Here is a 22983-nt window from a genome sequence, read left to right as displayed (position 1 = left end):
CCACAAGGGCAAAAATGCCTTTAAGAAGGCACCTGCTCACCTGCGCTCCATCCAACCCGCAGGGGTGCCCATCAACAGCTCATCCACTGGATTTACCCAAACACTTTTTATTTACATAAGTGAAAGTCTCACTGTGTGCAACGGCTGTCCCCCACGTGGGCAAGACGGTGCAGCTGAGCAACAGGGAGCACACCACTCCAAGGGTAAACTGAAGCAGCCAGTGGGTCGCCTGTGCTTTCCTTAGCCAAGCCCACTACACAGGGCGCTGCTGGCCAGGGGAGAAACAATTCCCTGCCTGAAGGGCCATGGGTCAACCAGACTGTCCACTGTGAAACGAAAGCTCCTCAGAAGCAGCTGGGTTCAATCTGCAGATGACTGGACCCAGCAAACCACATGACTCTGCCAATCCAGGCCAATAGGGCTGGGCTGCCCCTTCCCCTTTGCCTCAGGCCTCGGCACCCTGCCCACTCCCCATGGTGGCTTTTTCCTAATTCCAACTACTGCCAACCTGTCTCCCCTACAAAAATGGAAACTCCTCACTCCTCTGGCAGGAGTGAGCCAGAGGTTTCCACAGCCTGGGAGTGTGTCCAAGGGGCCAGGCTGGGCACAACAGGACCAGTGCTGTCCTCCAAAGATGCACACAGGAGCCCATGAGGAGCAAGAACCGGCCCCAAGATCAAGGTCAGGGTGGGCTGAGGCCCAGGAGAAGGGTGCCCCCCATGCAGGATGTCCGAGGGCGGGGGGTGCCCAGCCTGGCCCCGGGGGCAGCCAATCTGCCACCAGGAGAGGTGGGGTCCTGACACTCCCAGCTCTAGGGGAGCTCCTTCAGGCCAAGGCCACAGAACCACCAGGAGGCCTGTCGAGTTCTGAGCAGCCTGGTGAAGCCTCAGAGCCCAGCCGGTGTGGACACGGTGGGGAGGGGCAGCTCCAGCGCTGGAGTCTCTGCAGCCTGGGCTGGGCTGGGCTTCCGGTGCTCCAGCTGCTCCAGCTTCTCGCCGAGCTGGGAGTAAAGTTCCTTCACTGCCTCTCCACTCTGGGGGGAAAGTGTGTGGCTTTGGGGCAGGCCCAGGGCTGCTCGGAGCAGACCCCATGGTCACTTGGGTCAGGTCCATACAGGGGCTGTGCCAACGAGGAAGATGAGGCCACCACAGGCAGTGTGGCCCCCAGGGTATGGGCTGAGGGTTGGGGCACTCACCTGGCCAGTGGGCTCCAGTGCCTTCCGCAGGGCTTCCAGCTTCGATGGGGCCACCCGGTGGTGCAGGTGGATGAGGAGCCGCAGCACATGTCGCTGTACATTCTCCTTCCTGGAAGAGGCCACGGCAACACTGCAGGGGACCCAGAGCTGCCCTCCCTACCCAGGTGTCCACACGCCTCCCCGACTTGGCCCCAGCAGCACAGATATAGGCAGAAGGTGGGCACCTGGGGGAGGCTGTGAGGAGGAAGCCATCAAAGAGGCTCCTACAGAAGTCTTCCAGGGCAAACTCGTCAGCCAGCAGCGCCAGATTGCCCATGAGCAGGTGCAGGAAGATGTCACCAAACGCCAGGTCACCAAAGGTCTCCACTGCAAACACAGCAGGGGTCGGTCAGCTTCCCTAGGCCTGCCACCCTGACCCTTGCACAGGTGGACAGTGGAGAGGCTGCAAAGCGGCAAGGTCACCTGAGGATGGGGTGCCCGGTTTTCCTGCAAGCTGGAATTGGGGCAGGGCAGGGGGGCAGCCAGATCTAGGCAGTGAAGCAGGGCTATGGTGCGAGGACGGGGCTGGAGACGGCAGAAGAGCCTGTCACCGTGACCAACGGCCAAGGGACTCTGGATGAAGTAGACTCCAGGAGAGAAAAACTCTAAACAGACCAGAAACTAGAAAAGAAACCCAGGCAAGTGCCACATACCACCCATTGAGTCCTACCAGACTGCTATCTGCACAGTTCTGGAAAATATATTTTAGTTTATGTGCTGCCGAAGCAAGCACTGGTTCTGGAAAATAGACCACAAAAGAAAATGATTTCATGTTTTGAAGCCACAGACTCCAAAATGTAAAAAAAAACAGCAAAAGCATGGGGCGCCTGGGTGGCTCAGTGGTTGAGTGTCTGCCTTTGGCCCAGGGCATGATCCCAGGGTCCTGCAAGTGAGTCCTACATCGGGCATGGAGCCTGTTTCTCCCTCTGTCTGTGTCTCTGCCTCTCTCTCTGTGTGTCTCTCATGTATAAATAAATAACATCTTCAAAAAAAGAAACAGCAAAAGTGACTACCAAGGAACCTCAATGATGAGCAGAGACAGGAACACCTTTGCATGCAGCCAATAGGGCCAGAGACCCAGCTGGACGGCAACAGGCCACACGGGGACACATATATGGACACAAGTGCTGTAGCAGAGGCTTTGAGAAATGCTGCCAGGGGACTCTGTGACCATGGACCCAGCGGATGTCAGCAGAACCCAGAATGTAAGGAGACCGGGGCACCACTGGACACAGCTGGAGCGCACTCCTGCCACACATCTGACTGGAGAGGACACTCTGCCAGGGGCAGTCACTACAACAGGGGACGCCACCAGCAAAGTCCCAAATGGAAAACACGTGTCCTGGTTCCCACAAGTCCCACAGAACCCTACAGACAATGAGAAACCTGAAAGCCTGCCACCCTTTGGAGGTGGAAACAGGGAAGTGGGAAGGGACACACTTCTTGTTTGAATCCTGACGGGAACAAACCATCCATATAAGAATATCACAGACAATTAGGGAATCGTGGCCACTGCCAGGACCTGGCCCCAGATGTGACTACATGCTGCAGCTGTGCTACACATTGTCTTGTAGAGACACCTGCTGAATCCCTCACAGCTGCTGTGCTGGCAGCATGGATTTAGGTCTAGACCATCACCCAGGGCCCCCACATAGGGAGCTAGTAAGCACAGGACTTCACCATGCTCTTGTGATTTCATCAAAAATCCCCATAATAAAAAGCTAAAAAATAAACAGAAAGCAATTTTTAAAATCTGCATCTTCCTAGCACCCACTGATGACATCAAAGAATAAGTGTACTCTTGCTAAGCTTATGCCCACTGGTGGCAAGGACATGCTGATGCTCCCAATGCATGCAGGACACCGCTGCGTCTAGTCAATACCATCAGACAAGAGAAAGAAACTACTGAAATGAACAAAAATGACAAATGCAAGCTATTTGTAACTGCACTCTTGGAAATCTCCAGAAACACAAAAAAGCTCCAGCATCCGTGACCAAGAGGAGGACGACCCTGGGACAGGTCCACGTCCTGATCCAGGGGCTGGCGAGCATGCTACCTCGCAAGGTTAAGAAGCCCCCAGATGGGAGATGATCCTGAGTGACCCAGGTCAGCCCTGTGTCCCCTAAGAAGGAGGTAGGGGGCGGTGTTGGTGAGATGCAGGGGTGACAGCAACTGAGCCAGGGCTGGGCAGCCCCCGGGAGCTGGACACAGGGAGACAGATTCTCCCTGCAGCCCCCAGCAGCTGGGCCTGCCCACACCTCAGCCGTGGCCCCAGGACACTTGCTTCATCCTTCTGGTCTCCAGAGCGGAAGAAAAATCAGTTCGTGCTATTCACTTAGACGGAGGCTGGGAAGTAAGTTAAGAGCCACAAACAGCTTCCTCCCCAAACAGAACACTGGGAGCACGACACGTGCACCATCCTCAGGCCTATCAGTGACCCAGAAACACACTTAATAAGGGCCCCCATGTCCCTCTGAAGCGACCTCAACACCACAGACGAACTCGGGCCAGAGGCCCCAACACCCTGCTCCCTGGCTGGGCCTGCAGCTTCCACCTGAAGGGGTCCATTCAGGCCCCTCCCTCGTCTTCCTGCCCGAAGCATGCCGCCCCCACCTCAGGTAGCCACAGACTCAGGCTCCGCACTGGAGGGGCACCACCTCCCTTGGCAGGGAGAATAAAAGGCAGCTGTGGCACCACAGCGGAAACGATCCTTCCACAGCGGAAACGATCCTTCCACAGATGGTGACCGTGGATCTGTGATGGGGTGACAGGAGGTCTGATCTACCAAGCTGGGCTCCACTCGCTCTTGCACCCAAACAAGTTCCAGAAGACTGAGACCCACACGCGAGGCCAGCCTACCCCTAGGAGGTGGGATGAGGCTGGGGTGTCGGGGCACCATGTGGGCAGCTGCCTGCACACTCACCGAGCCCTGGCAGCAGGCGGAGGAGCGCATTTTTGTTCCTCTGCTTGGTGATATGCAGCACGTAGTACAGCCCCACCTCACAGGCCATGCGCTGCTCCTGCAGAAATCTGGGCCAGCATGGATGGGCCACCCTGAGCTGCATGCTCTATGAAGCCAGGAGGGGCTCCAGAGGGCAGCAGGGCACCCCCACCCTTGCTCCTGGAGCCCATACTTAGTGAAACTCTCTGGAAGCGTGTTGGGGTACGTGACTGGGGCCTTCTCCTCAGCTGGGAGCTTCTGATCCACGTTGAAGGTGTGGTCGTCCACCACAAAGGACATGAGCATGGGCAGGAACCTGGTGATGAGCTCCACCTCCTAAGCCAAGAGAAAACCCACAAGTGGTCCTGCAGCGTACCCCACCCCTCGCCCGCCCACCTCACATCTGTCTTTCCTGGACATCAGCCTAAAGGCCTGTCCCTCCTTCCCATCTCCCAACACCCCACCTTGCTGATCTTCCTTGGCCCCACAGACCCTCTCAAGAAAGCTGCAGAAACAGTCCCACCCGAGTCCTGTTACCATCTTGGGCTCCTTGAAGACCTGGCTGTCGATCATGTCCCACGCCCCCTGGCCCAGGGCCAGCAACCTGAGCAGCAGGAGGAGGTCAGGGCTGTCCTATGGAAAGGCCAGGGCCTCAGCACGTGCTCACCTGGGCCTCCCTCCCCCACCAAAATCACTTGTAGCCCAGCAGGGTCCTTGTGCTGCAGCCAGAAGCATCAGCTTTGCTCCCAGGCTCCACATGCCCACCATCCACCAGGAGCACATCCACTCACTGGGGTAGCACAGACCTGGCCACCGGCTGCCCACACTCACACATCCACGCAGGGCGCTTACCCTGGGCAGTGTCTCCTGGCCGACCAGCTCCTGCAGGTGCCTGACGGTACTCAGCGACAGGGTGTTGATGGCAAAGGGGTCACACAGGATCATGGACAGATCCCTGTGAGGATGAGCATGTTGCACTAACCTGGCACAGCCACAGGCTGGGGAGAATGGCCCCTCCACACACAGCAGGCCTGCCCACCCACTCTGGATATCTTCCAAAAACAACTTTGCTGTTCATAACTTATCTTTAACTTACTCAAAACAGTGAAAAGCCAAAAAGGTTTTTTAAAAAATTAAGCTCTCAGGGCTCCTGGGTAGCTGTCAGTTGGGCATCTGCCTTCAGCTCAGATCATGATCCAGGGTCCTGGAATCGAGTCCCATGTCAGACTCCCTACTCAGCGAGGAGTCTGCTTCTCCCTTTCCCTCTGCCCCTCCTACTTGTGCTCTCTCAAATGAGTAAGTTTTAAAATGTTTTTAAATAAAGAAAAATAAAAATTACAAATAAATTAAGCTCCTGTTTTGGTTCTGAAAACCCGACCCTGATTCTGTAAGCTCATCCAGGATCCCACAGAGATAGTCACAGAGAGAAGGCAATGCTGGGAGCTAGATCCCACCAGCACCATGGCCCCTGGGACAGGCCCCAATTACTGCACACAGCAGAGCCCCAGCCCAGGCCCCAGATCACCCCAAACTCTGACAGCCTCAGCCCCAGCAGCCAGGTCTCTCTGCCGTGCGCACAAGTGCCAGGCAGTTCTAAAGCATATTAAACTATGGACACGGCCTGCTTGTCCAGACAGCTGTGGACAGAACCCTGGGGGCTCCTGCAAAATGCAAGTGCTTACCCCAGGACCTGCTCCTGCCCCTTCTTCACTCCATCCAGAAATCCCTGCAGCTCCCGGGCCCTCTTGCTATCCACAAACCGCTCACGAATGCAGGCGTCCAGGCACCAGGTAAACTGCGGAGAGGAAGCACAGTCATGACGTAACCAGAGGCCATGGCCTCTAGGCGGCACTTGTAGTCACTGCTCAGGCAAGACCCGTGCCCAAGCCTCATATGAGCAACAGGACCCAATGCCTCGCATGGTCACATGCCCAACGGGCCAGGTGGTCCACGGAGATGTTTGTGCCTCTCTGGGGACCTGTCATCGGGGCAGGGACCAGTCTCACCCTGACACCACAGATGTCACAGGCCGCACTACACCCACGCAGGGGACAAGGGCGGTGCGGAATGCACCATCCCTGGAGCACAGCACCCAAGGACTCTGGAGCAGGGGAAGAAATAGGGCAGGCAAGTAAGGGAGGTACAGGTGGCTCTGACTCAGGAGCCCCACCCTGAGCCTGGTGGGCAGAGGTGGGGCAGGGGCAGGGGCTGGGTGCGGGGGAGGGGGGTACATGAGGCTGCCACCTTGTGGCAGGGGTCCACAGAGCAGATGTCGCCAACGTCCAGCTCGTGCAGGGACATGAGTAGCTCAGCCCGCAGGGTACAGTAGTGCACATTCCGTGTCCGCAGGAAGAGGGTCCGCAGGAACTGCAGCACCATGTCGTACAGCTTCACGTTCTTCCCCACCATTTGTGTCAGCTTCTGAACCACCTGGGGGGTAGGACCCCACGCCACAGTGTCACCAACAGCCCCAGGGGCAGCACTGCCCTATCCCCACACTCAGCCCTTCTACTTGTTTGGCATTAAGAGCATCCTCTCTCACAAGACGCCTTCTCTGTGTCAGGTGGTGGCATTTCTGGTTCTGAAGGAAAGCAAGCCCACATCAGATCCCCCAGCTTCTTTCAAAGGCCCCGGGCCTGGGACCCTGACTCCTCAGAGCCGCCCAGGAGGTCTGCCACCTGCCTGACCCGTGGATACTCAGGTGGAACAAGGATACTCAGGCCCACATGACGGACACCGGCTACACAATTCAAGACCTCACTACTATCTAAAGCCCAGCCTGGGCCACCTCACTCCCTGGATTTTCCCAAAGCTTGAAGCCCTGTGGCAACCTCACACCCTGCCCTCATTCCTCGGCAGGGACCACCCACCTCTGCAACCCACACCCCACGCAGAAAGTTCCTGCCGCAGCGCCACAGCCAGCATGAGGGAATGCTGCTCACTGCACGTTGGCTGTGCACAAGAGCGGGACCTCTTGCTCTAATGGTGCAAAGAATGCACAGGACAACCTAGGGCAGTGGACCCCATAGCACCCCAACAGCACCAGGCTGGACATTGAGTGCAAAGACGAGCAGGGATGGCAGAAATAGTGAGCATGGGACAGGCCACCTCAAGGGCTCTGGGCAAGGCCTCTTTAGCAGGCCTCAGGGACCTGATGTACAGAGCGGACCTGGAGCCCAGCCTGCATCTCAGCACCCACCCAGTGGGTACCTCCAGTGTGGACGAGAGCTGCCACGTGCCTGCCCTGACCACAGCCCAGCTGGGCACAGAGCCATGGCCCCCGGGCCTGAGCCACACCCTGAGGACCATGAGTGACACGTGAACCTGCCATAGCACTCTCCTCCTGCAGTGGTGCAGGTCACACAGCAGGAAGGACTCAGGCCCCAAAGGGGGACCCTGGCTTAGGAGGCAAGAGACCACAGGCAGGAACTAGTACTACAATCACTGGCCAGGTCCTGGGAGAAAACATTAGGTCAGATTCCACATCAAAAACCAAGCACAAGACCCCAGGTGAGAAAGCCAAGAACCAACAAAACACCCAGTGACACTCAACCAGGATGCGGTTGGCTTGCCACCATCACCGTCATCCTCCGTTAAGCTGTCATGCTGGAGCAAGTCAGGGGACTTCAGGGACCCCCAACTCACTGGGAAAAGCACAGTGGCCTCCAGCCCTCCTGAGCTCATCCCCCACCTACTTGCCCATCTGCTCTCGCTCCAACCACAGAAGCCTCTCCCAGACCATCAGCCTGCTCCTCTGCTGAGCCCGGGCTCACACCCCGGCCTGGCTCCTCTTCATTCCCAGCCCTGCCTCACCTTGCTCTGTGATCTCAGGTCTCCGCAGCCCTTGTCCACCTCTTGAGCTCTGGTCACCAGCACGTGACATTCACTCTGTAGTGTTTGCTCCCTACAAACTGTGGGTGCCCCAGGCAAATACCCCAACCTCTGGGGTCACTCAAGTTGAGGAAGGGAAGGGAAGGGAAGGGAGGGGAGGGGCGGGGAGGAGAGGGTGCCTGGCCCGCTCAGTCAGTAGAACATCCATCTCTTGATCTTGAGATTGTGAATTCAAGCCCCATGCTGGGCGTAAGGATGACTTAAAAATAAGATCATAAAAAAAGGGACGCCTGAGTGGTTCAGTGGTTAAGCGTCTGCCTTCAGCTCAGGGTGTGATCAGTCCCACGTTGCACTCCCCACAGGGAACCTCCTTCTCCCTCTGCCTGTGCCTCTGCCTCTCTGTGCCTCTCATGAATAAATGGATAAAATCTTAAAAAAAAAAAAAAAAAAAAAAACTTGGGACACCTGGGTGGCTCAGCGGTTTAGTACTTGCCTTCAGCCCAGGGCATGCTCTTGGAGTCCCAGGATTGAGTCCCACATCAGCCTCCCCACATGGAACCTGTTTCTCCCTCTGCCTGTCTCTGCCTCTCTCTCTCTCTCTCTCTGTGTCATTCTCATGAATAAATAAAATCTTAAAAAAAAAAAAAAATCTTAAAAAAAATTTCCCAGATGAAAAGAAGACACGATGAAAACCAGAAAACCAGAAAGGCCTGCCGAGTCACCTAGCACCACGTACACCAACCAGAGACCCACCACCAGAGGCTTACATCCCACAGCTCCCGGGCCAGCCCTGCAGCCAAGCCCACCCATCTCAGGAGCAGAACCCTGTGAAATAGGCAGAGGGGTGAGGAGGGGTGGTCAGGGTGCCCCCGCCTCACCTCGCCCTGGCGCCTCGCCTTTGGGGAGGGACTGAAGAAGTTGTGCAGGACGGAGAGCTCAGTGCTGAAGAGCGCGCTCTCCTTCTCCAAGATGTACTGCTTCAGCAGCGGGGACACTTCGTCCCCAAATAGCGCCTGGTTGTCCTGCCAGATCTGCCGCTTCACCTCCACCGCGCAGGCGCGGTACAGCTCCTTGTCTGCCATCACCAGCTTCAGCTTTTTCTCAGGAACCTACCCGACCACACAGACCATTCGTGAGCTGCACCCGGCCCAGAGCTGCACCGTGAGCTCCAGACCATCCGTGAGCTTCCCTTAAGCTAGGGCAGCAGGCCTTGGCTGCCCAGTAGAGACCACCAGCAGGGCACCTGAGACGTGACCCACAGATGCAGGCAGGAAGCTGAATGCAAACAGTTCTTGCCAAGTCACCATGGGTCCCACAACCCAAATGACCTGCCAATCTTCCATCTGTGTGACTCAGAGGATGTGCCCCAGAGTCATTCGTGGGGCAGGCAGCTCGGGAGCCCTCCCCAGCACTAAGATGCCCACCTACCCCGGATCCAGGGCATGCTCCACCCCCAAGCAAGGGCGCCAGGCAGAGCGTGCCCTGGACATGTCGCCCATGGTTCTTACCTTGGGTAGATGTTTCATGACGCACATCACCACTGGCTGCAGGGATGGCATCTTCACCAGAGAAAAGCTCTTTTCCAGAAGGTCTTCCAGTTTCTTGTACCTGGAAAGACCCACTTTCTGAGGCAGCATCACAGGTTCCATGGGGAAACAGCTGCCCACTTGTCCCTGGACAGCTGACAGCTGAGCAGATGGGGCTCCACAGGCAGGACCCCCCTCTTACAGCTGGGGTGACCAGAGGGACGCTCACTTTGCAGGGTGGAGTCACCCACCCACCTCTCCTCTGCCTTCCCCTCGGATGCAATGGCCGACACGCGCTCCAGCAGCTTGTCCCGGAGCTCGTCGAACACAGACTGGTGGAACTCCAGCCGCGGAGTCCCATGCAGGTCCAAGAAGGGCAGGGCGGACTGCAGGGAGGGCAGCAGCACGCCATTCTCGGTCTGAGGAGACAGAGGGCCTTTGTGCTCGGGGACGTGGCTGGGGGAATGCGAGAGGCGGCCTGGGTGGGGGTCGGGGGGCAGCCTGGGGATCGGGAGGCTGGGCTGGGGGGGTCAGGGGCTGGTGTCGACGGGGCGGGGGGGCTGCGGGGGACGGCCTGGGGGGTCGGGGGGCAGCCTGGGGGTATGGGGGGCGGCCTGGCGGGGGCGGGAGGCTGAGCCGGGGGGCTCAGGGGCTGATGCGGTCGGGGCGGGGGGCGGGGTCGGGGGGCGGCCTCTGTGGCGGGGGGCGGCCACAGGCACCACAGGAGCAGCCGCGCCCGACCAGCAGCCGGAGAGGCAGGGGCGAGGACGTGGCCGGCAGCCCAGGCTGTGACCCGGACAGAATCCGTCCGCAGGGCGCAGAACCCCCGGCTCCTCCATCGGGGAGCAGCAACGAAGGGGCCCCACCTGGAACTGCTCGATGGCCTTGAGCGGCTCGGTGCAGTTGGTCAGCGTCTCCTTCAGGTCCTCGCCGTTGGCCACGCCCAGGTCCTGCAGCCCCGCGAACATGGCCGAGGCCGCGGCCCCCGCCCGGCTCGGCGCCCCATCCCCGCCGCGCTCTCCCGGTGCCGCCGCGGCCGCCGCAGACCCCCCAGGAGTCCGCTCGCTCGGGCCTCGGGGGCCACCCGAGCCCCGCTCCCCGGCACCCTCCAGCTCGGCCAGGTCCCGCCCGCGGCGCTGCTCCGCCGGCACCGCAGCCGCCCACTTCCGTCTGGCGCAGCCCGTCCGCGCTCCTACCGGTCCCCCGGAAACGCCGCCGCCGCCGCGCAGAGGTTCCGGAGAGCGGGCTGTGGACGAGGGCCCCGCCCCCAGACCCCCCGGTGGCTCCAGCCTGCCCTGCGGCTTGCGCGGCCTGTGAGCTTACCCTCTAGATAAGGTTCTTCTGAGGGGGCATAGCGGGGTGCTGCAGAGCACCTGGGGATGGGTGAACCGCGGAAGGGGTGCTGCCCGCGGGCTAGGCCTCCTTTATGAATTTCAAAACTAATCATTTTGACCAAGTATACTTTACATTTTTTTTTTAAGATTTTATTTATTTATTCATGAGAGACACACAGAGAGGCAGAGACACAGGCAAAGGGAGAAGCAGACTCCATGCAGGGAGCCTGATGTGGGACTCGATCCCAGGTCTCCAGGATCACGAAAAATCCTGTGGCTTACCTCACAGCAGCCTCTGACACTGAGAGTATTTTTTTGCTTCAAGAAAATGAGGCTCCCTGCCCTGGGGCCTCACCAGATGCTCAATCCTCTCTCCCCCTGAACTGGGACAGGGACGGGGACAGAATGAAGCTCACAGCACAGGGGTGTTGTGAAAACTACTCTTAAGTGTGCTTCCTGAAGCGCCTAGCAGAGACCTTGGGACAAAGTGGAATCGTGACCTAGGACAGGCACCCTCTTTCACCCCCGTGAGCACCAAACCCCAAGCTAATCCAAGGTGGTAGGCCCTCAGGTTGACCTATGCATCCTGGCACACCACGAACTCAAATCTGAGGTTTCATGGTGCCCCCTATCCCTTGCCGTGCAAGAAGCTCCTACACGGTCAGTGGGCACTGCCTGGTCTGCACCATCCACGGGCTCCTCATTGCTGAGAGTGCAAGCCCCTGGACCCAGCATTCAGCCCTCTGCAGCCTCTCACCTCACCAGCTCACCTCCTTCCATAAACAGCCCTGTATCCTCCCAAGTTTTGCCACACCAAACATCACACCCTTATTGTGTGCCTTGGCTTCTGAGGTTTATCCTGCCAGAAATTCCCTTCCTACCAGCTGGCAAACTCTTCGTCATCTTTATTTTTTATTTTTTTAAAAGATTTTTATTTATTTATTCATGAGAGACACACAGAGAGAGAAGGAGAGAGAGAAGCAAAGACACAGGCAGAGGGAGAAGCAAGTTCCATGCAGGGAGCCCGACATGGGACTCGATCCTGGGTCTCCAGGATCACGCCCTGGGCTAAAGGCAGTGCTAAACTGCTGGGCCACCAGGGCTGCCCTTGATCATCTTTAAAAGTCACTTCTGCCACTGACTCCTCCAGGAAGTCCTCCCTTGTCAGCCCAGCTGGAGGGGTTTGCTCCATCCTTCCTGCTGGTCCCACTCCTGACTTGGAGCCCTAGGAGTTGCTAGCGGGGCCACTGTGAGCAGAGCTCCTGCTCCCCACCCCCTTTCCCCATGAGCCAAGCCCCCAAGGACAAGGCTTCTACAGCTTTGTCTCTGTTGCCTGCTGGCTGAGCTGATCAGCCCAAGACCTAAGGACGGCCATCTGCCATGCCACTGCTCTGGTTCCCAGGGGTGCTGGAGCTCGACCCCCCCAATGGTTCAGCCCTAGAAGAGGTCACAGTACATTACACTCAGACTCCCTGGGCCTTGGCCTCCCTGCAGAATGGGATGATGTCCACATCACAGCAGGTGTTGTGGCACTCACTGCCTTTTTGAAGGGGTCAAGCTCTGGCCCAGGATATGGGTGGCCCAGGGAGGACCTCTGGAGAAACTGGTGCAGTGATAGGAGCCACCACCAAACCACATGTGCAGCCCCCGGAGGGAGACAATCTTGGTGACAACCCCTGGGTAGAAAGGCAGGGTGTTGCTGTGGGTAGGGACAGGGCCCTAGCAAGTGAAGGCCCAGGAAGTCTGTTGGCTGTGGCATGACCTACATGGCCCTGGGCAAGTTCATAGGTCCTTGGGCAGGAGCTGAAGAAGTGCAGCCAGGCCCTGACAAGCTGGTCCTCTGGGCTCTTCCCAGTGACTGGGCAGGCTGACCTCACCTCAAGATGGCAGCTGGACCAGTCCCCAGGGTAGCACAGCTAGGTGGGGGTGTCCTATATTGCCCACAGGGCCCCCTCCCATTCTGTCCCCAGCCAGGAAGTCCCAGGCTGCCCCTCTACTCACCCTAGAAAGGAGAGCACCAAGGGGGAACCAGAGGGAGACCCCTGGCCAAGGAAAGCCAAACATGGCAGGTTGGCAGCAGCCTACACCTGTGGGACAGCTCACCAGTCAGGCGCACAACAGAGTTGGGAAGAACCAACAGCATCTCTGTATGGCAAGGGAGTGGGCAGGTGGGGGCTTCCAGCTGGGACCCTCTCGATGTCCATGGCTCACAGAAGGATTAGCCAGCCAGAAGGGTGGATCAGAGGTGCCCAAGGAGTCAGAAGGCCAGGTTGGAGGCCCAGAGTTCCACAGGGATGCCTGGGAAGGCCCCCAGGGAGCCCAGGGCTGTGCCCAGCAGGTGCTACAACGTGCAGAAGGGTCCTGTGTCGTGGCGCTTGGATCTTCGGACACCCTGGATCACCACTCCAGGCGCTGAGGGGAAGCGCGAGTCATAGCAATCCTCCACGTGGTAGGCAGCCGGACCCGGAGAGCGGGCTGCAGAGACAGGGTGGGAGCCAGCTGCCAAACAGTTCCCAGCTGCCAACGGGCGGAGCCCGCACCCCCGCCCCTGGCCTGGCCTCCTCCCTCAGAGGCCTCCTTACGGGAGATGACCCAGGCGGTGAACGCAGGTGAGCGGCTCATGGAGAAGGCGGGGGGGCGGGGACTCCGCAGATGGCACCCAGGAATGATGTTGTAGGTGTTGGGGCTAGGGCTGGGGAGCTTCCTGGCCTCCGGGGCAAGCGGCGGCTGGGCACGGATGCCCGCACCCTCAGTCCGCAGCAACCCCCGGCCGGAGGGGGCCTCAAGGGCCTTGGAGGCGGGGCGGGGACCCCCAAAGCTGAAGGCCGGGCAGGCAGGCTGGCTGAGCAGCCGGTAATCCGCGGGCGATGGCCACTACTGGGAGAGAGGCTGCTGCAGGCCCCGCCAGCCCCTACCAGGCTGCCTTTCCGCCAGTCCCGGGCCCCCTCCTCCAACCCCCTGCAGACCCCGCCCCGGCCCCGCCCCCGAGTCCCTCTTCTGCCCCGCCCCCGAGCCCCTCCTTCAGCCCCGCCCCCAGGCCGCACCGCCTCCTCCAGCCCTCCGGGCCCCGCCCCGAGCCCCTCCAGGGACTTGCGGGGCTGACCCTCCACCTTTTGCTCCTGGTTGAAATCAGCCTTCTGTGTGAAGGGGCTTTCGCTTTGGAACCACAGGGTCTGCCACGCCCTGCGACCACCACCCTCTGCTGGAGCAGCGGCGTGGTTGGGGAGGTAGCGCAGGCTGGCGGCCGGGGCGGGGGGGGGGCCACTCCCGGGACAGGGGGCGGGCGGCGGGGGGCTCAGAGAGGGGCACGCACCGCGGCCGGGGTGCCGGCGGCCGATGCTGAAGCAGGGGTGTGGGGAGCACTCGCGGACGGAAGCGTTGGGCACCCGGTACTTGGTGGGACCGGGGACCTGCAGGTCGGTCACGATGGGTGGACGTCGCTCCAGCCCTGGCAGGAAGCAAGCTCTGGGCCTGGGGACTCAGCAGGCGCCTCCCCACCCCTGCTAGCAGGACCCTGACTCACACAGCTCCCTCAGGTCCTGGGTGCAGATAGGAGGGCACTCGTGGATGTGGACGGTCCCCACCGGCACCCTGCAGTGGGCCTGGAGCTCCTGCACCCCTATGGGCCACATGGCCTCCCAGGCGGCCTCTGGCTGGGGAGCCCACAACAGTACAGTGGCCTTGGGCCTGCCAGGGAGACAGAGCAGCACTGTACGGCCAGCCCAGTGGCCACCCCATCTGAGCTGCCCCTCCAGTGCACCCAGCCCCCTGGGAAGTTACTGGGCTGGCACAAGTGGCCTCTGCCTCAGGGGGCCATGGGTCCAGTGTTGGCCTCCATTGATGTAAAAATTTGCCAGGAATTTCACAGCTTTCTGGTCAAAATTCATTGTCAAAGTATCTGGCTCCTTTCCCAAGGGACACCTCAGAGCTCTGTGACCTCACTAGCCAGTCATGGGCACCCCCTGCCTCGGTTGCCGGGGACTCCCTGGGAAAGGTGCATTGTCCAGCCCTGGGAGGAGCTGTTACAAGGGGCCACCCACCCCTGGCCTGTGGGATGGGTTGCTGTGGTGTCAGCCTTGGCCAAGAGGACCCCTCACATCCCCCAGTGACTTCTGGCTTGGCCTCTTCTCCCCTTGTTTATCCCAACCCCCCTCCTCTCTTAGAATCTGGTGTCTTCTGGAGGGCCAGGGTCCACTTGAGCAGGGTTTTGGGAGGACTGAGGCCTCTGCACAGGAATGAGAAGAGTGGCTGCTATGGGGTGCCCAGCTGTGCAGGGCCATCCAGAATGAGGAGAGTGGGGCGGAGGTAGGGATGGGTCCAAGGAAACTCCCTGGAGGGGGCGGAGCTCCTGCTGGAAACCCACCCTTTAGAAAAGCAAATCATTGGAAGGTGGTTCTGGGTGGACCATGCTGACCAGAGGGTCTTGGGACTGGAGCTGGTCGTGGGGGACCAGGCAGGGCTGAGGTATGGAGGCCTGTTTTCCACTTAGGAGGATCCCAGAGGCTGTAAGGTGTCACAGATGAAGGGGCTGCCCAGGTGGAAACGTGAAGGAATCATAAGCCCAAATGACAGAGCCCACTGGGCACCAGAGCCCTTGCTATGCCCTCTGCCACTCACCAGCCTGCCAGTCCTAGCCCTGGTCCTGACCTAATCCACACAGGCAGGGCCCATTCAAAAACGTCCCATCCTCCAGACCCACCCCACCCCAACCAAGTCTCTTTCTCTCCAGATCCCTCCCATCCAGCACTGACTCTGGCCTCCGGAGGAGCTCCAGATGGGTGGATGGAGAGACAGAGGGAAACTTGCTTTGTGACACACGTTTCATTAGGGTGAGGGGCTTGCGGCCTGTGCTCTGGGCCCCCTCCCTTGCCACACAGTGTTCTCCAAGGGCATCACTGATGTGGCTGCAGGTGCAGCTTTGGTAGCCAAGTCCTTGTCACTCTCTGTAGCCCTGATCTCTCCCTGTAATAAGTCTTACTCTGATGGCTGAAATGGCACAGGTGTCCTCAGGTCGATGTCCATCATTTCCTTCTGGTAGGTGCTTATGAGCGAAGAGCCCTGTCCAAGTACGTGACATCCACTGAGGACTGGACACATACTCACCAGCTGTTTTCGGGGGGCATCCAACACCTCCATCATTGGCGTGTGTCAACCTTGTGTCCCTGTGCTTCCTGCCCGTGGGTTCTTAAGACGCTCACATGATGTGGATTTCTCTACCATGGTGTTAATTGGTCTTGTTTCTGTGAAGTTTTGACACTGATAGTGTATCTCTCCCTAACACGTGTTGCAATCTTTTTTCCCAGCTTGTAGTCTGCCTTTGAGTATCTGTCATTTTTTTTTGACGTGTAATAGAATCTGCTCATTTTTTTCCTTCAGTACGTTTGTTTTTATCGTTAGAAAGTCATTCCCATACAAAAAAATAATAATTAAATCAGGTGTTAAGATGGAAAATAGACCTCAGTTCCAGCAGAAAGACTCTCCAGGACAGAGTCCCAACAGAGCTTAGACACCTCCCCAATGAGGCCTCCCATGATGCCTGAGAAGCTTCCAGGGCCTCTGGTCTGAGGAAGGGGCTCAGTTGGCTACTGGCCTCCTGGGGGTAGCAAGAGTCCAGGCTCAATGCCACCTTGCCTTCCTGGCAAGGCCAACATGGCTGTCCCCTGCTCTGAGCTCTGAGGCCCGCAGAGTGCTGCCTGTCTGGGCCTGGGTGTTCCACCTGTAAAATGGGAGCACTCACAGGGTTAAGGAACGGTCCTGGACCAGGAAGGCCCCAACAATGGCAGGCCCCTTCACAATGGTTTCCAGGCAACGGGGACTCCTCTCAGGGAAGGGAGTCAGACGCTGAAAGGGGCTGGAGCCATCAAAGGTGCTGTTGAGACAAGATGACAGCTACTCAGAAACACGGTCTCTTCACGCCAGAACCTCATTACATCCCTGGGTGAGGCTGGGGGAGCGGGGCCAGGTCTGGATGCTAGGGCAGGGTGCCCTCCCTGCCAGCACTGCACCAAGAGCCCCACCCGATGGCCAACAGGCCTATGATGAGCAGAAACCAGGGGATGGCCCAGCAACGGGATAAACCCCAGATGCCCCAGAGGGTTGCCACATGTCTTCAAGACATAAGCCACTGGAGCAGGTGGATGGTGGGGGCACCAGGTCTGCCAGGTTGGGTACCCCTAACGTAGAGGCTGAACTAAAACGAGCCCCATGGGAAGTGTATGAGCACACCTACGTGCACACACACACACACACACACACACCCAAGGGCTGGAAGGGAGGCTAACCTAGCTCTTCACAGTAGTTCTAGGGGAAACGCAAGGCCAGGTGACACAGAAGACGACCCCTGCCCTTTGCGCTCCAGCCCTGCTTATCTCTCAAAGTAGTAATTCCACATTTGCTTTGGCAGGTTTTTCGAAAGAAAACAATTTGCACTGCCTGGGCGATCATGCAGGCCCCACCACTACCTCCCCTTCTGTCTCTAAATGATGGGATGCCTGGGTGGCTCAGTGGTTCAGTGTCTGCCTTTGGCTCAGGGTGTGATCCCAGAGTCCTGGGATGGAGTCCCACATCGGGCTTCCTGCATGGAGCCTGCTTCTCCCTCTGCCTATGTCTCCACCTCCTTCTCTCTCTTCCTGTCTCTCATGAATAAATAAAATCTTTATTTTTTAAAATATTTTATTTATTCATGAGAAACAGAGAGAGAGAGAGAGAGAAAGAGGGAGAGAGGGAGAGAGAGAGAGAGAGACACAGGCAGAGGGAGAAGCAGGCTCCATGAAGGGAGCCCAACATGGGACTCGATCCAGAGACTCCAGGATCAGGCCCTGGGCCAAAGGCGGCGCTAAACTGCTGAGCCACCGGGCTGCCCAAATAAAATCTTTAAAAAAAAATAAATGACACCTCAGCCATTGCCTCCTACCAGCAGCCCTCCCACCTGCCTCTCAAATCCTGGTCCCATACAGTTGGTTCCTGGCCTCGTGGGTGGCAAAAGTCCCGGCCAAGTTCCTGCAATGCCCAGAGGGACCACCTTTGTAGGTTGGGCTGTGCCACGGTCCAGGCCTGGACCCAGTCACCATCCCCGTAAGCACTTCAGGGGGCAGAGATCCCTGTCCCCTCATTCTCAGCCTCCTTGCCTGAGGCCAGCTGGGAAGAAAGTAGAAGGCAATCTGGTGGTAAGGACAACCGTGCATCTGTTCTGGGCCAGGCCTGTTCTCAGTGCCTCGTGCCTCCCATTCAAGCCCTGTGCACCTCAGAAGGCAGGTGTCCCAGGACCACCATTCTGTAGGTGAGGTTAGGTACTTTGCCTATGGCCAGCAGGCCACGTCCACACCCTGCTCACAGGGGCTCCACCTACTCTACCTCTTCCCTCCACAGCTATGCTGGCTTCTATCCGCAACTGCGCTACCAGGTGGGGAACACCTATGGGCGCACCACTGCTCAGCTGCTCACAGACCCTGGTGTGCAGAAGAGCTCCTGCTCTGTGCTGTCCCCAATATCCGAGCCCAAATTCATTGAGGACTTCAGCAAGCCCAAGCCACCTTCAATCCCCTGCCGTGACCTGACTGAGCCCTACATCCCCCACTACACCGGTAAGCCGCCCGCCCACCAGCCTTGCCTGCCCCAGTTCACCCTCCTGCCTTTTGTCACTCATACCCACCCTGTCCGTACAGGTATGAAGCCCTACAAGAAGTTTGAGATCCTAGGCCGGTTCCCACCCCAGGAGGTAGACGCTCAGAAGGGGCCACCAGGAGTAGAGAATATATCCAGGCAGGTCCTCCTGCCTGCGGGCTTCATGCCCTACCCCCCCTATCCCCCGTGCCCACCAGGCAGGAAGGGGGACTTCAGAAACTTTGGACACCCAGGCCTGCGGAGCACCTCCCCTGTCCACGAGACCCCTGGGCAGGACCAGGTAACTGGGAGAGGTGCTGGGACTAAGCCTCACCCCAGCTGGGCCCAGTGGGGCCGCTGAGGCAGTGACTTGACCCTTCCCACCGCAGCTGTACCATTGCAGGAAGGAGTACCACCCACCCCCAGCTCACCAGCAGGAGACCCTGGATGTGGGCAGGTTCCACAGGCTGCCCCAGCTGGACCACCCCAACCTGATCCAACGCAAGGCCATTTCAGGTGGGAGCCCTGAGTCTGAGTGTGAACTCACCACCCCCAAACAGTCCAGCAAGGCTCCAGGGGCCCAGGAGGATGAGGGAGAACAAGTGAGGAGGGCTTGCCCCGGCCCTGCCCAGTTTCCTAGAGTGTGGGTACACCTAGCGGAGATGGGAGGGGACCTGGGGTAGGACCCTGACCACTTCCCTCCCCTAGGCTACGCTGGCTTCGTCCCTCAGTTTGCCTGGGTGATGGGGGTCAATTACCGCAAGGGTGTCACACAGGCTATGGATGAATTTGACAAGAACCAGGTAGGACACCACCACACCAGGGCCTGTTCCCAAATGCCCAGCATGGTCTGCACAGTGGCATCTGCCACAGGGCAGGTAGGAGCACAGCTAAGGCTCAGCTGGCTTCCCTGCTCCTCTGCACCCACCTCGGTTCTCTAGTCGGGGCCAAAGTTCCCTGCTCTGGAACACTGTGGGGAGTGGGTAAGACCCCCCCCACCCCCACCCCAAGCCTTAACCACAGATCAGAACAGCTGCCCAGTCCTCACCACGACCTACCTTTATGAGCTGGGGAAGGCAGCTTGTGTCAGCACCTGTTTCCACAGTTCCTCTTCAGAAACCCCATCTGTGCCCTGGGTGAGAGGCTTCCCAGAACACACTGGCCCAGCAACACCATCTATAGCAGCCAGGGCCTGATCCCTTTCTACATGGGGTTCATACCATGTGAGTACACAGTGGATCACTCCCTCATCCACCTCCTAGATAAAGTCACAGTGACCAGGCCACTCTGGGGAAGAGTTGGGTGCCTGGGATCCCCTCTGCGCATGCTGTACCCCCAGACCATAGTGGCCCTCCAGAACTTCATAGTCAAGCTGGGCAGGAAGCAGGTGCCCAGGGCAACCCCAGCTCCTGTGAAGCCTGTGCTAACCCCTACTCTGGGCATGTGGCAAGGCCAGGGGCTCAGCTGCACACTGTCCCTTGTAGCCATGCAAGACAACTACGCAATGACATTTGGCAACAGTACCCGCAGGGCCTATCAGAAGGAAATGGAGAGGCAACACCAGACACTATGAAAATGCTTTAATGGTGGCATCTGTACAGCATGTGACGTCCAGACAGGAAAAAGAGCGAGTGCACACAGAGACACGGCTATCAGAGAACAGGTTGTGAGCGAATAAAGAGTTCACACAGCTTCCACGCGCTTTACCAGGTATCAGCTCTAGGCCACCTCCTCCTCCGCCTCCTCCTCGAACTCCCCCTCTTCCTCGGCCGTGGCATCCTGGTACTGCTGGTACTCAGACACCAGGTCATTCATGTTGCTCTCGGCCTCTGTGAACTCCATCTCGTCCATGCCCTCACCCGTGTACCAGTGTAGGAAGGCCTTGCGCCGGAACATGGCCGTGAACTGCTCTGAGATGCGCTTGAACAGCTCCTGGATGGCTGTGCTGTTGCCGATGAAGGTGGCAGACATCTTTAGCCCCCGGGGTGGGATGTCACAGACAGCTGTTTTCACGTTGTTGGGGATCCACTCGACGAAATAGCTGCTGTTCTTGTTTTGGACGTTAAGCATCTGCTCGTCCACCTCCTTCATGGACATGCGGCCCCTGAATACTGCGGCCACAGTCAGGTAGCGGCCATGGCGGGGGTCACAGGCAGCCATCATGTTCTTAGCATCAAACATCTGCTGGGTGAGCTCGGGCACCGTCAGGGCCCGGTACTGCTGGCTACCTCGGCTGGTCAGTGGGGCGAAGCCGGGCATGAAGAAGTGCAGGCGGGGGAAGGGGACCATATTGACAGCCAGCTTGCGCAGGTCAGCATTGAGCTGGCCAGGAAAGCGCAGGCAGGTGGTGACCCCACTCATGGTGGCAGACACCAGGTGGTTGAGGTCCCCATAGGTAGGTGTGGTCAGTTTTAGGGTTCTGAAGCAGATATCATAGAGAGCCTCGTTATCAATGCAATAGGTTTCGTCTGTGTTTTCTACCAGCTGGTGGACCGAGAGGGTGGCGTTATAGGGCTCCACCACTGTGTCCGATACCTTGGGCGAGGGTACCACACTGAATGTGTTCATGATCCTGTCTGGGTACTCCTCCCGGATCTTGCTGATGAGGAGGGTCCCCATCCCAGACCCAGTCCCCCCACCCAGGGAGTGGGTCAGCTGGAAGCCCTGCAGGCAGTCACAGCTTTCAGCCTCCTTCCTCACGACATCCAGCACCGAGTCGACCAGCTCTGCGCCTTCTGTGTAGTGCCCCTTGGCCCAGTTGTTCCCAGCACCACTCTGACCTGTAAGAGGGCAGCCAGTCACTCTCTGCCGGGCATGTGGTCACCACTGGTCACCCATGCCAAAAAGCTCAAATGACACGGTGTGACGGGACACACACGGCTTGATCTGCATGTACAGCAAACAGACCCCAAAACTGATAAAGCAACGACCGGCCCCTTTAAAACTTAAGTTAGGGTCAACACACCTTATCTTTAAATCCTCTCCTCCCCACCGTCCACCCCCGCCAATTCTCAAGAACAGAGGCACTGCAAACACATCCTCCCCTGCCTCCCAACTCAACGTTACAGCAGGGAGATTACATCTGCTGGCTCCTTCCCTGCGGGTGGACAGCTGGGCCTTCCTCCCAAAGCCGCTTTAGAAGGAGATTCAGAGACTCCACACAGGGAAGGAGGGTATCTAGCTTCCACTCCAGCGGCAGAACGGATCACGACCTCAGCTCTGCGGTGCTGCCGGCTGCGACCTTGGGCACCCCTTGACCTTTGAGCCCTCCTGGCTATCATGCCGCTGCCCAGCCCCCACCCCGCAGCTCACCGAAAACGAAGTTGTCTGGCCTGAATATTTGCCCGAAGGGTCCCGAGCGCACGGAGTCCATGGTGCCGGGCTCTAGGTCCACGAGCACAGCGCGGGGCACATACTTGCCACCTAGGAGGAGAGAGGGGGACGTGAGCGAGCGGAGAGCCGCGGGGACGCAGTAGTAGTTGAGAAAGGGGCGTGGTGTCTCACCGGTGGCCTCGTTGTAGTACACGTTGATCCGCTCCAGCTGCAGATCGCTGTCGCCATGGTAAGTGCCGGTAGGATCGATGCCATGCTCGTCGCTGATCACCTCCCAGAACTGTGAGGGACGCAGGCGGGCCGGGCCCGGGCTGAGTCACGCCGGCAGAGCCGGCCCCGCCCCGGATGGGCGCGGCCCTCCCCTCCCCCCACGCCGCTGCCGCCGCCGGCGCCTGCCCAGGTCCGTCCCCGGGGGCCCACGCCGCCACCCCGGCCCCGACCCAGCGCGGGCCCGCAATGCGGGGGGCCGCCCGCCCACCCGCTCGCCTACGGCCGCCATCTTCTCGGCCGCCCGCCTATCCGCCCGGGAGACCCGCGCCGGGCCCCAGGAGCCCCCCTGCCCACCTTGGCGCCGATCTGGTTGCCGCACTGGCCGGCCTGCAGGTGCACGATCTCCCTCATGGCGGCGGCGGCGGCGACGGCGCGGATGGAAGGACGAACGCAAAAGCCGAGGAACGGGCGCGCAGACTGCTACAACCGACGCTCCGCCAACGCTTATATAGCCGCCGCGCCCGCCCCCGCCAGTCTCCTATTGGGCCGCCAGAACGAGGCTGGCAGGCGTCCCGGCTTGATTGGCTGTGCTCCCCGTCGATCCGTCCGCCTAACGCCCACCTTCCCAACGCCGCTCGCTCTTTATTGGTCCGCCTCGGCCTCCGCTCTCCCTATCAGAACCCCCGCCCTCGAGCTGCAGTGCTCTGCCCATTGGGTATTTCAAATGATTGATTTGCCCCCTCATTGGCTGGCCCCGCAGAGCACGCCGACCGAGGGCCGGCGTCCTGGTAACCGCCGCAGTGCCGCGGGGACGCGCGCGGGCGTGGGGGGTGGGGCCTCCGGGGGAGGGCCCGCGGGCTGGTGGGGAGGGCGGGGCGGGGCGGGGCGGGGCGGCTCTGCAGCCCCGGTGGCCTTAAGGAACCCAACGACGGGCCGGCGCGGGAGCGGGGGTGCCGCGGGGGCCAGGGGAT

At 59.3% G+C, this 22983-nt stretch overlaps 4 protein-coding genes across 6 annotated transcripts; 1 reads left to right on the top strand and 3 right to left on the bottom strand.

The window, feature by feature from the left end:
- Window positions 1-91: 91 nt before the first annotated feature.
- On the bottom strand, window positions 92-10709 carry NELFB (negative elongation factor complex member B). Its single transcript, XM_041725810.1, has 13 exons — window positions 10400-10709; window positions 9789-9952; window positions 9516-9615; window positions 8886-9116; window positions 6421-6606; window positions 5859-5971; window positions 5029-5131; window positions 4714-4809; window positions 4370-4512; window positions 4159-4265; window positions 1420-1561; window positions 1196-1304; window positions 92-1033 (listed from the first exon to the last, which is right to left on the bottom strand). Exons 1-13 carry the CDS (start codon window positions 10499-10501, stop codon window positions 887-889), a joined length of 1743 nt encoding a protein of 580 aa, XP_041581744.1. The 5' UTR covers window positions 10502-10709; the 3' UTR covers window positions 92-886.
- Window positions 10710-11074: 365 nt separating this feature from the next.
- STPG3 (sperm-tail PG-rich repeat containing 3) lies at window positions 11075-14824 on the bottom strand. 2 transcript variants are annotated; one of them, XM_041725874.1, is made up of 7 exons: window positions 14648-14824; window positions 14391-14554; window positions 14181-14315; window positions 13967-14066; window positions 13773-13790; window positions 13450-13559; window positions 11075-13342 (listed from the first exon to the last, which is right to left on the bottom strand). In XM_041725874.1, exons 1-7 carry the CDS (start codon window positions 14752-14754, stop codon window positions 13209-13211), a joined length of 768 nt encoding a protein of 255 aa, XP_041581808.1. In that variant the 5' UTR covers window positions 14755-14824; the 3' UTR covers window positions 11075-13208. The 2 variants fall into 2 exon arrangements, with proteins under 2 accessions (XP_041581808.1, XP_041581807.1); XM_041725873.1 differs by lacking the exon at window positions 13773-13790 and having other exon boundaries at window positions 13450-13741; window positions 13978-14066.
- Window positions 14825-18086: 3262 nt separating this feature from the next.
- FAM166A (family with sequence similarity 166 member A) lies at window positions 18087-20162 on the top strand. The gene is made up of 6 exons (XM_041726677.1): window positions 18087-18450; window positions 18532-18770; window positions 18859-18985; window positions 19178-19272; window positions 19575-19692; window positions 19954-20162. The coding sequence occupies exons 1-6, from the start codon at window positions 18168-18170 to the stop codon at window positions 20040-20042; spliced, it is 951 nt and encodes a 316-aa protein (XP_041582611.1). The 5' UTR covers window positions 18087-18167; the 3' UTR covers window positions 20043-20162.
- TUBB4B (tubulin beta 4B class IVb) lies at window positions 20035-22523 on the bottom strand. Of its 2 annotated transcripts, XM_041726676.1 has the most exons (4): window positions 22367-22523; window positions 21974-22082; window positions 21782-21892; window positions 20035-21249 (listed from the first exon to the last, which is right to left on the bottom strand). In XM_041726676.1, exons 1-4 carry the CDS (start codon window positions 22421-22423, stop codon window positions 20189-20191), a joined length of 1338 nt encoding a protein of 445 aa, XP_041582610.1. In that variant the 5' UTR covers window positions 22424-22523; the 3' UTR covers window positions 20035-20188. The 2 variants fall into 2 exon arrangements, with proteins under 2 accessions (XP_041582610.1, XP_041582609.1); XM_041726675.1 differs by having other exon boundaries at window positions 21782-22082.
- Between the last annotated feature and the right edge of the window lie 460 nt (window positions 22524-22983).

The sequence above is a fragment of the Vulpes lagopus genome, chromosome 12, assembly GCF_018345385.1.
Source record: "Vulpes lagopus strain Blue_001 chromosome 12, ASM1834538v1, whole genome shotgun sequence".
Classification (NCBI taxonomy): domain Eukaryota; kingdom Metazoa; phylum Chordata; class Mammalia; order Carnivora; family Canidae; genus Vulpes; species Vulpes lagopus.
The sequence above is the reverse complement of the archived record's forward strand: the minus strand, read 5'-3'. Positions and strand labels throughout refer to the sequence as shown.

What these genes read in the sequence shown, in the direction of transcription:
- NELFB (XM_041725810.1), bottom strand. Translation starts at nt 10,501, where the DNA reads ATGTTCGCGGGGCTGCAGGACCTGGGCGTGGCCAACGGCGAGGACCTG. An exon ending in GAGGGGAAGGCAGAGGAGAG is followed by an intron (nt 9,616 to 9,788) that starts GTGGGTGGGTGA and finishes GGGTCTTTCCAG; the next exon opens with GTACAAGAAACTGGAAGACC. An exon ending in GCCAGGAGACACTGCCCAGG is followed by an intron (nt 4,810 to 5,028) that starts GTAAGCGCCCTG and finishes GCCTTTCCATAG; the next exon opens with GACAGCCCTGACCTCCTCCT.
- STPG3 (XM_041725873.1), bottom strand. Translation starts at nt 14,754, where the DNA reads ATGAATTTTGACCAGAAAGCTGTGAAATTCCTGGCAAATTTTTACATC. An exon ending in AGGCCACTTGTGCCAGCCCA is followed by an intron (nt 14,555 to 14,647) that starts GTAACTTCCCAG and finishes TCTCCCTGGCAG; the next exon opens with GCCCAAGGCCACTGTACTGT. An exon ending in ATTTCAACCAGGAGCAAAAG is followed by an intron (nt 13,742 to 13,977) that starts GTGGAGGGTCAG and finishes CTCTCCCAGTAG; the next exon opens with TGGCCATCGCCCGCGGATTA.
- FAM166A (XM_041726677.1), top strand. Translation starts at nt 18,168, where the DNA reads ATGGCCAGCAGGCCACGTCCACACCCTGCTCACAGGGGCTCCACCTAC. An exon ending in CTACATCCCCCACTACACCG is followed by an intron (nt 18,451 to 18,531) that starts GTAAGCCGCCCG and finishes CTGTCCGTACAG; the next exon opens with GTATGAAGCCCTACAAGAAG. An exon ending in CCAACGCAAGGCCATTTCAG is followed by an intron (nt 18,986 to 19,177) that starts GTGGGAGCCCTG and finishes TCCCTCCCCTAG; the next exon opens with GCTACGCTGGCTTCGTCCCT.
- TUBB4B (XM_041726675.1), bottom strand. Translation starts at nt 22,423, where the DNA reads ATGAGGGAGATCGTGCACCTGCAGGCCGGCCAGTGCGGCAACCAGATC. An exon ending in GCAACCAGATCGGCGCCAAG is followed by an intron (nt 22,083 to 22,366) that starts GTGGGCAGGGGG and finishes CGTCCCTCACAG; the next exon opens with TTCTGGGAGGTGATCAGCGA. An exon ending in GCCAGACAACTTCGTTTTCG is followed by an intron (nt 21,250 to 21,781) that starts GTGAGCTGCGGG and finishes GCCCTCTTACAG; the next exon opens with GTCAGAGTGGTGCTGGGAAC.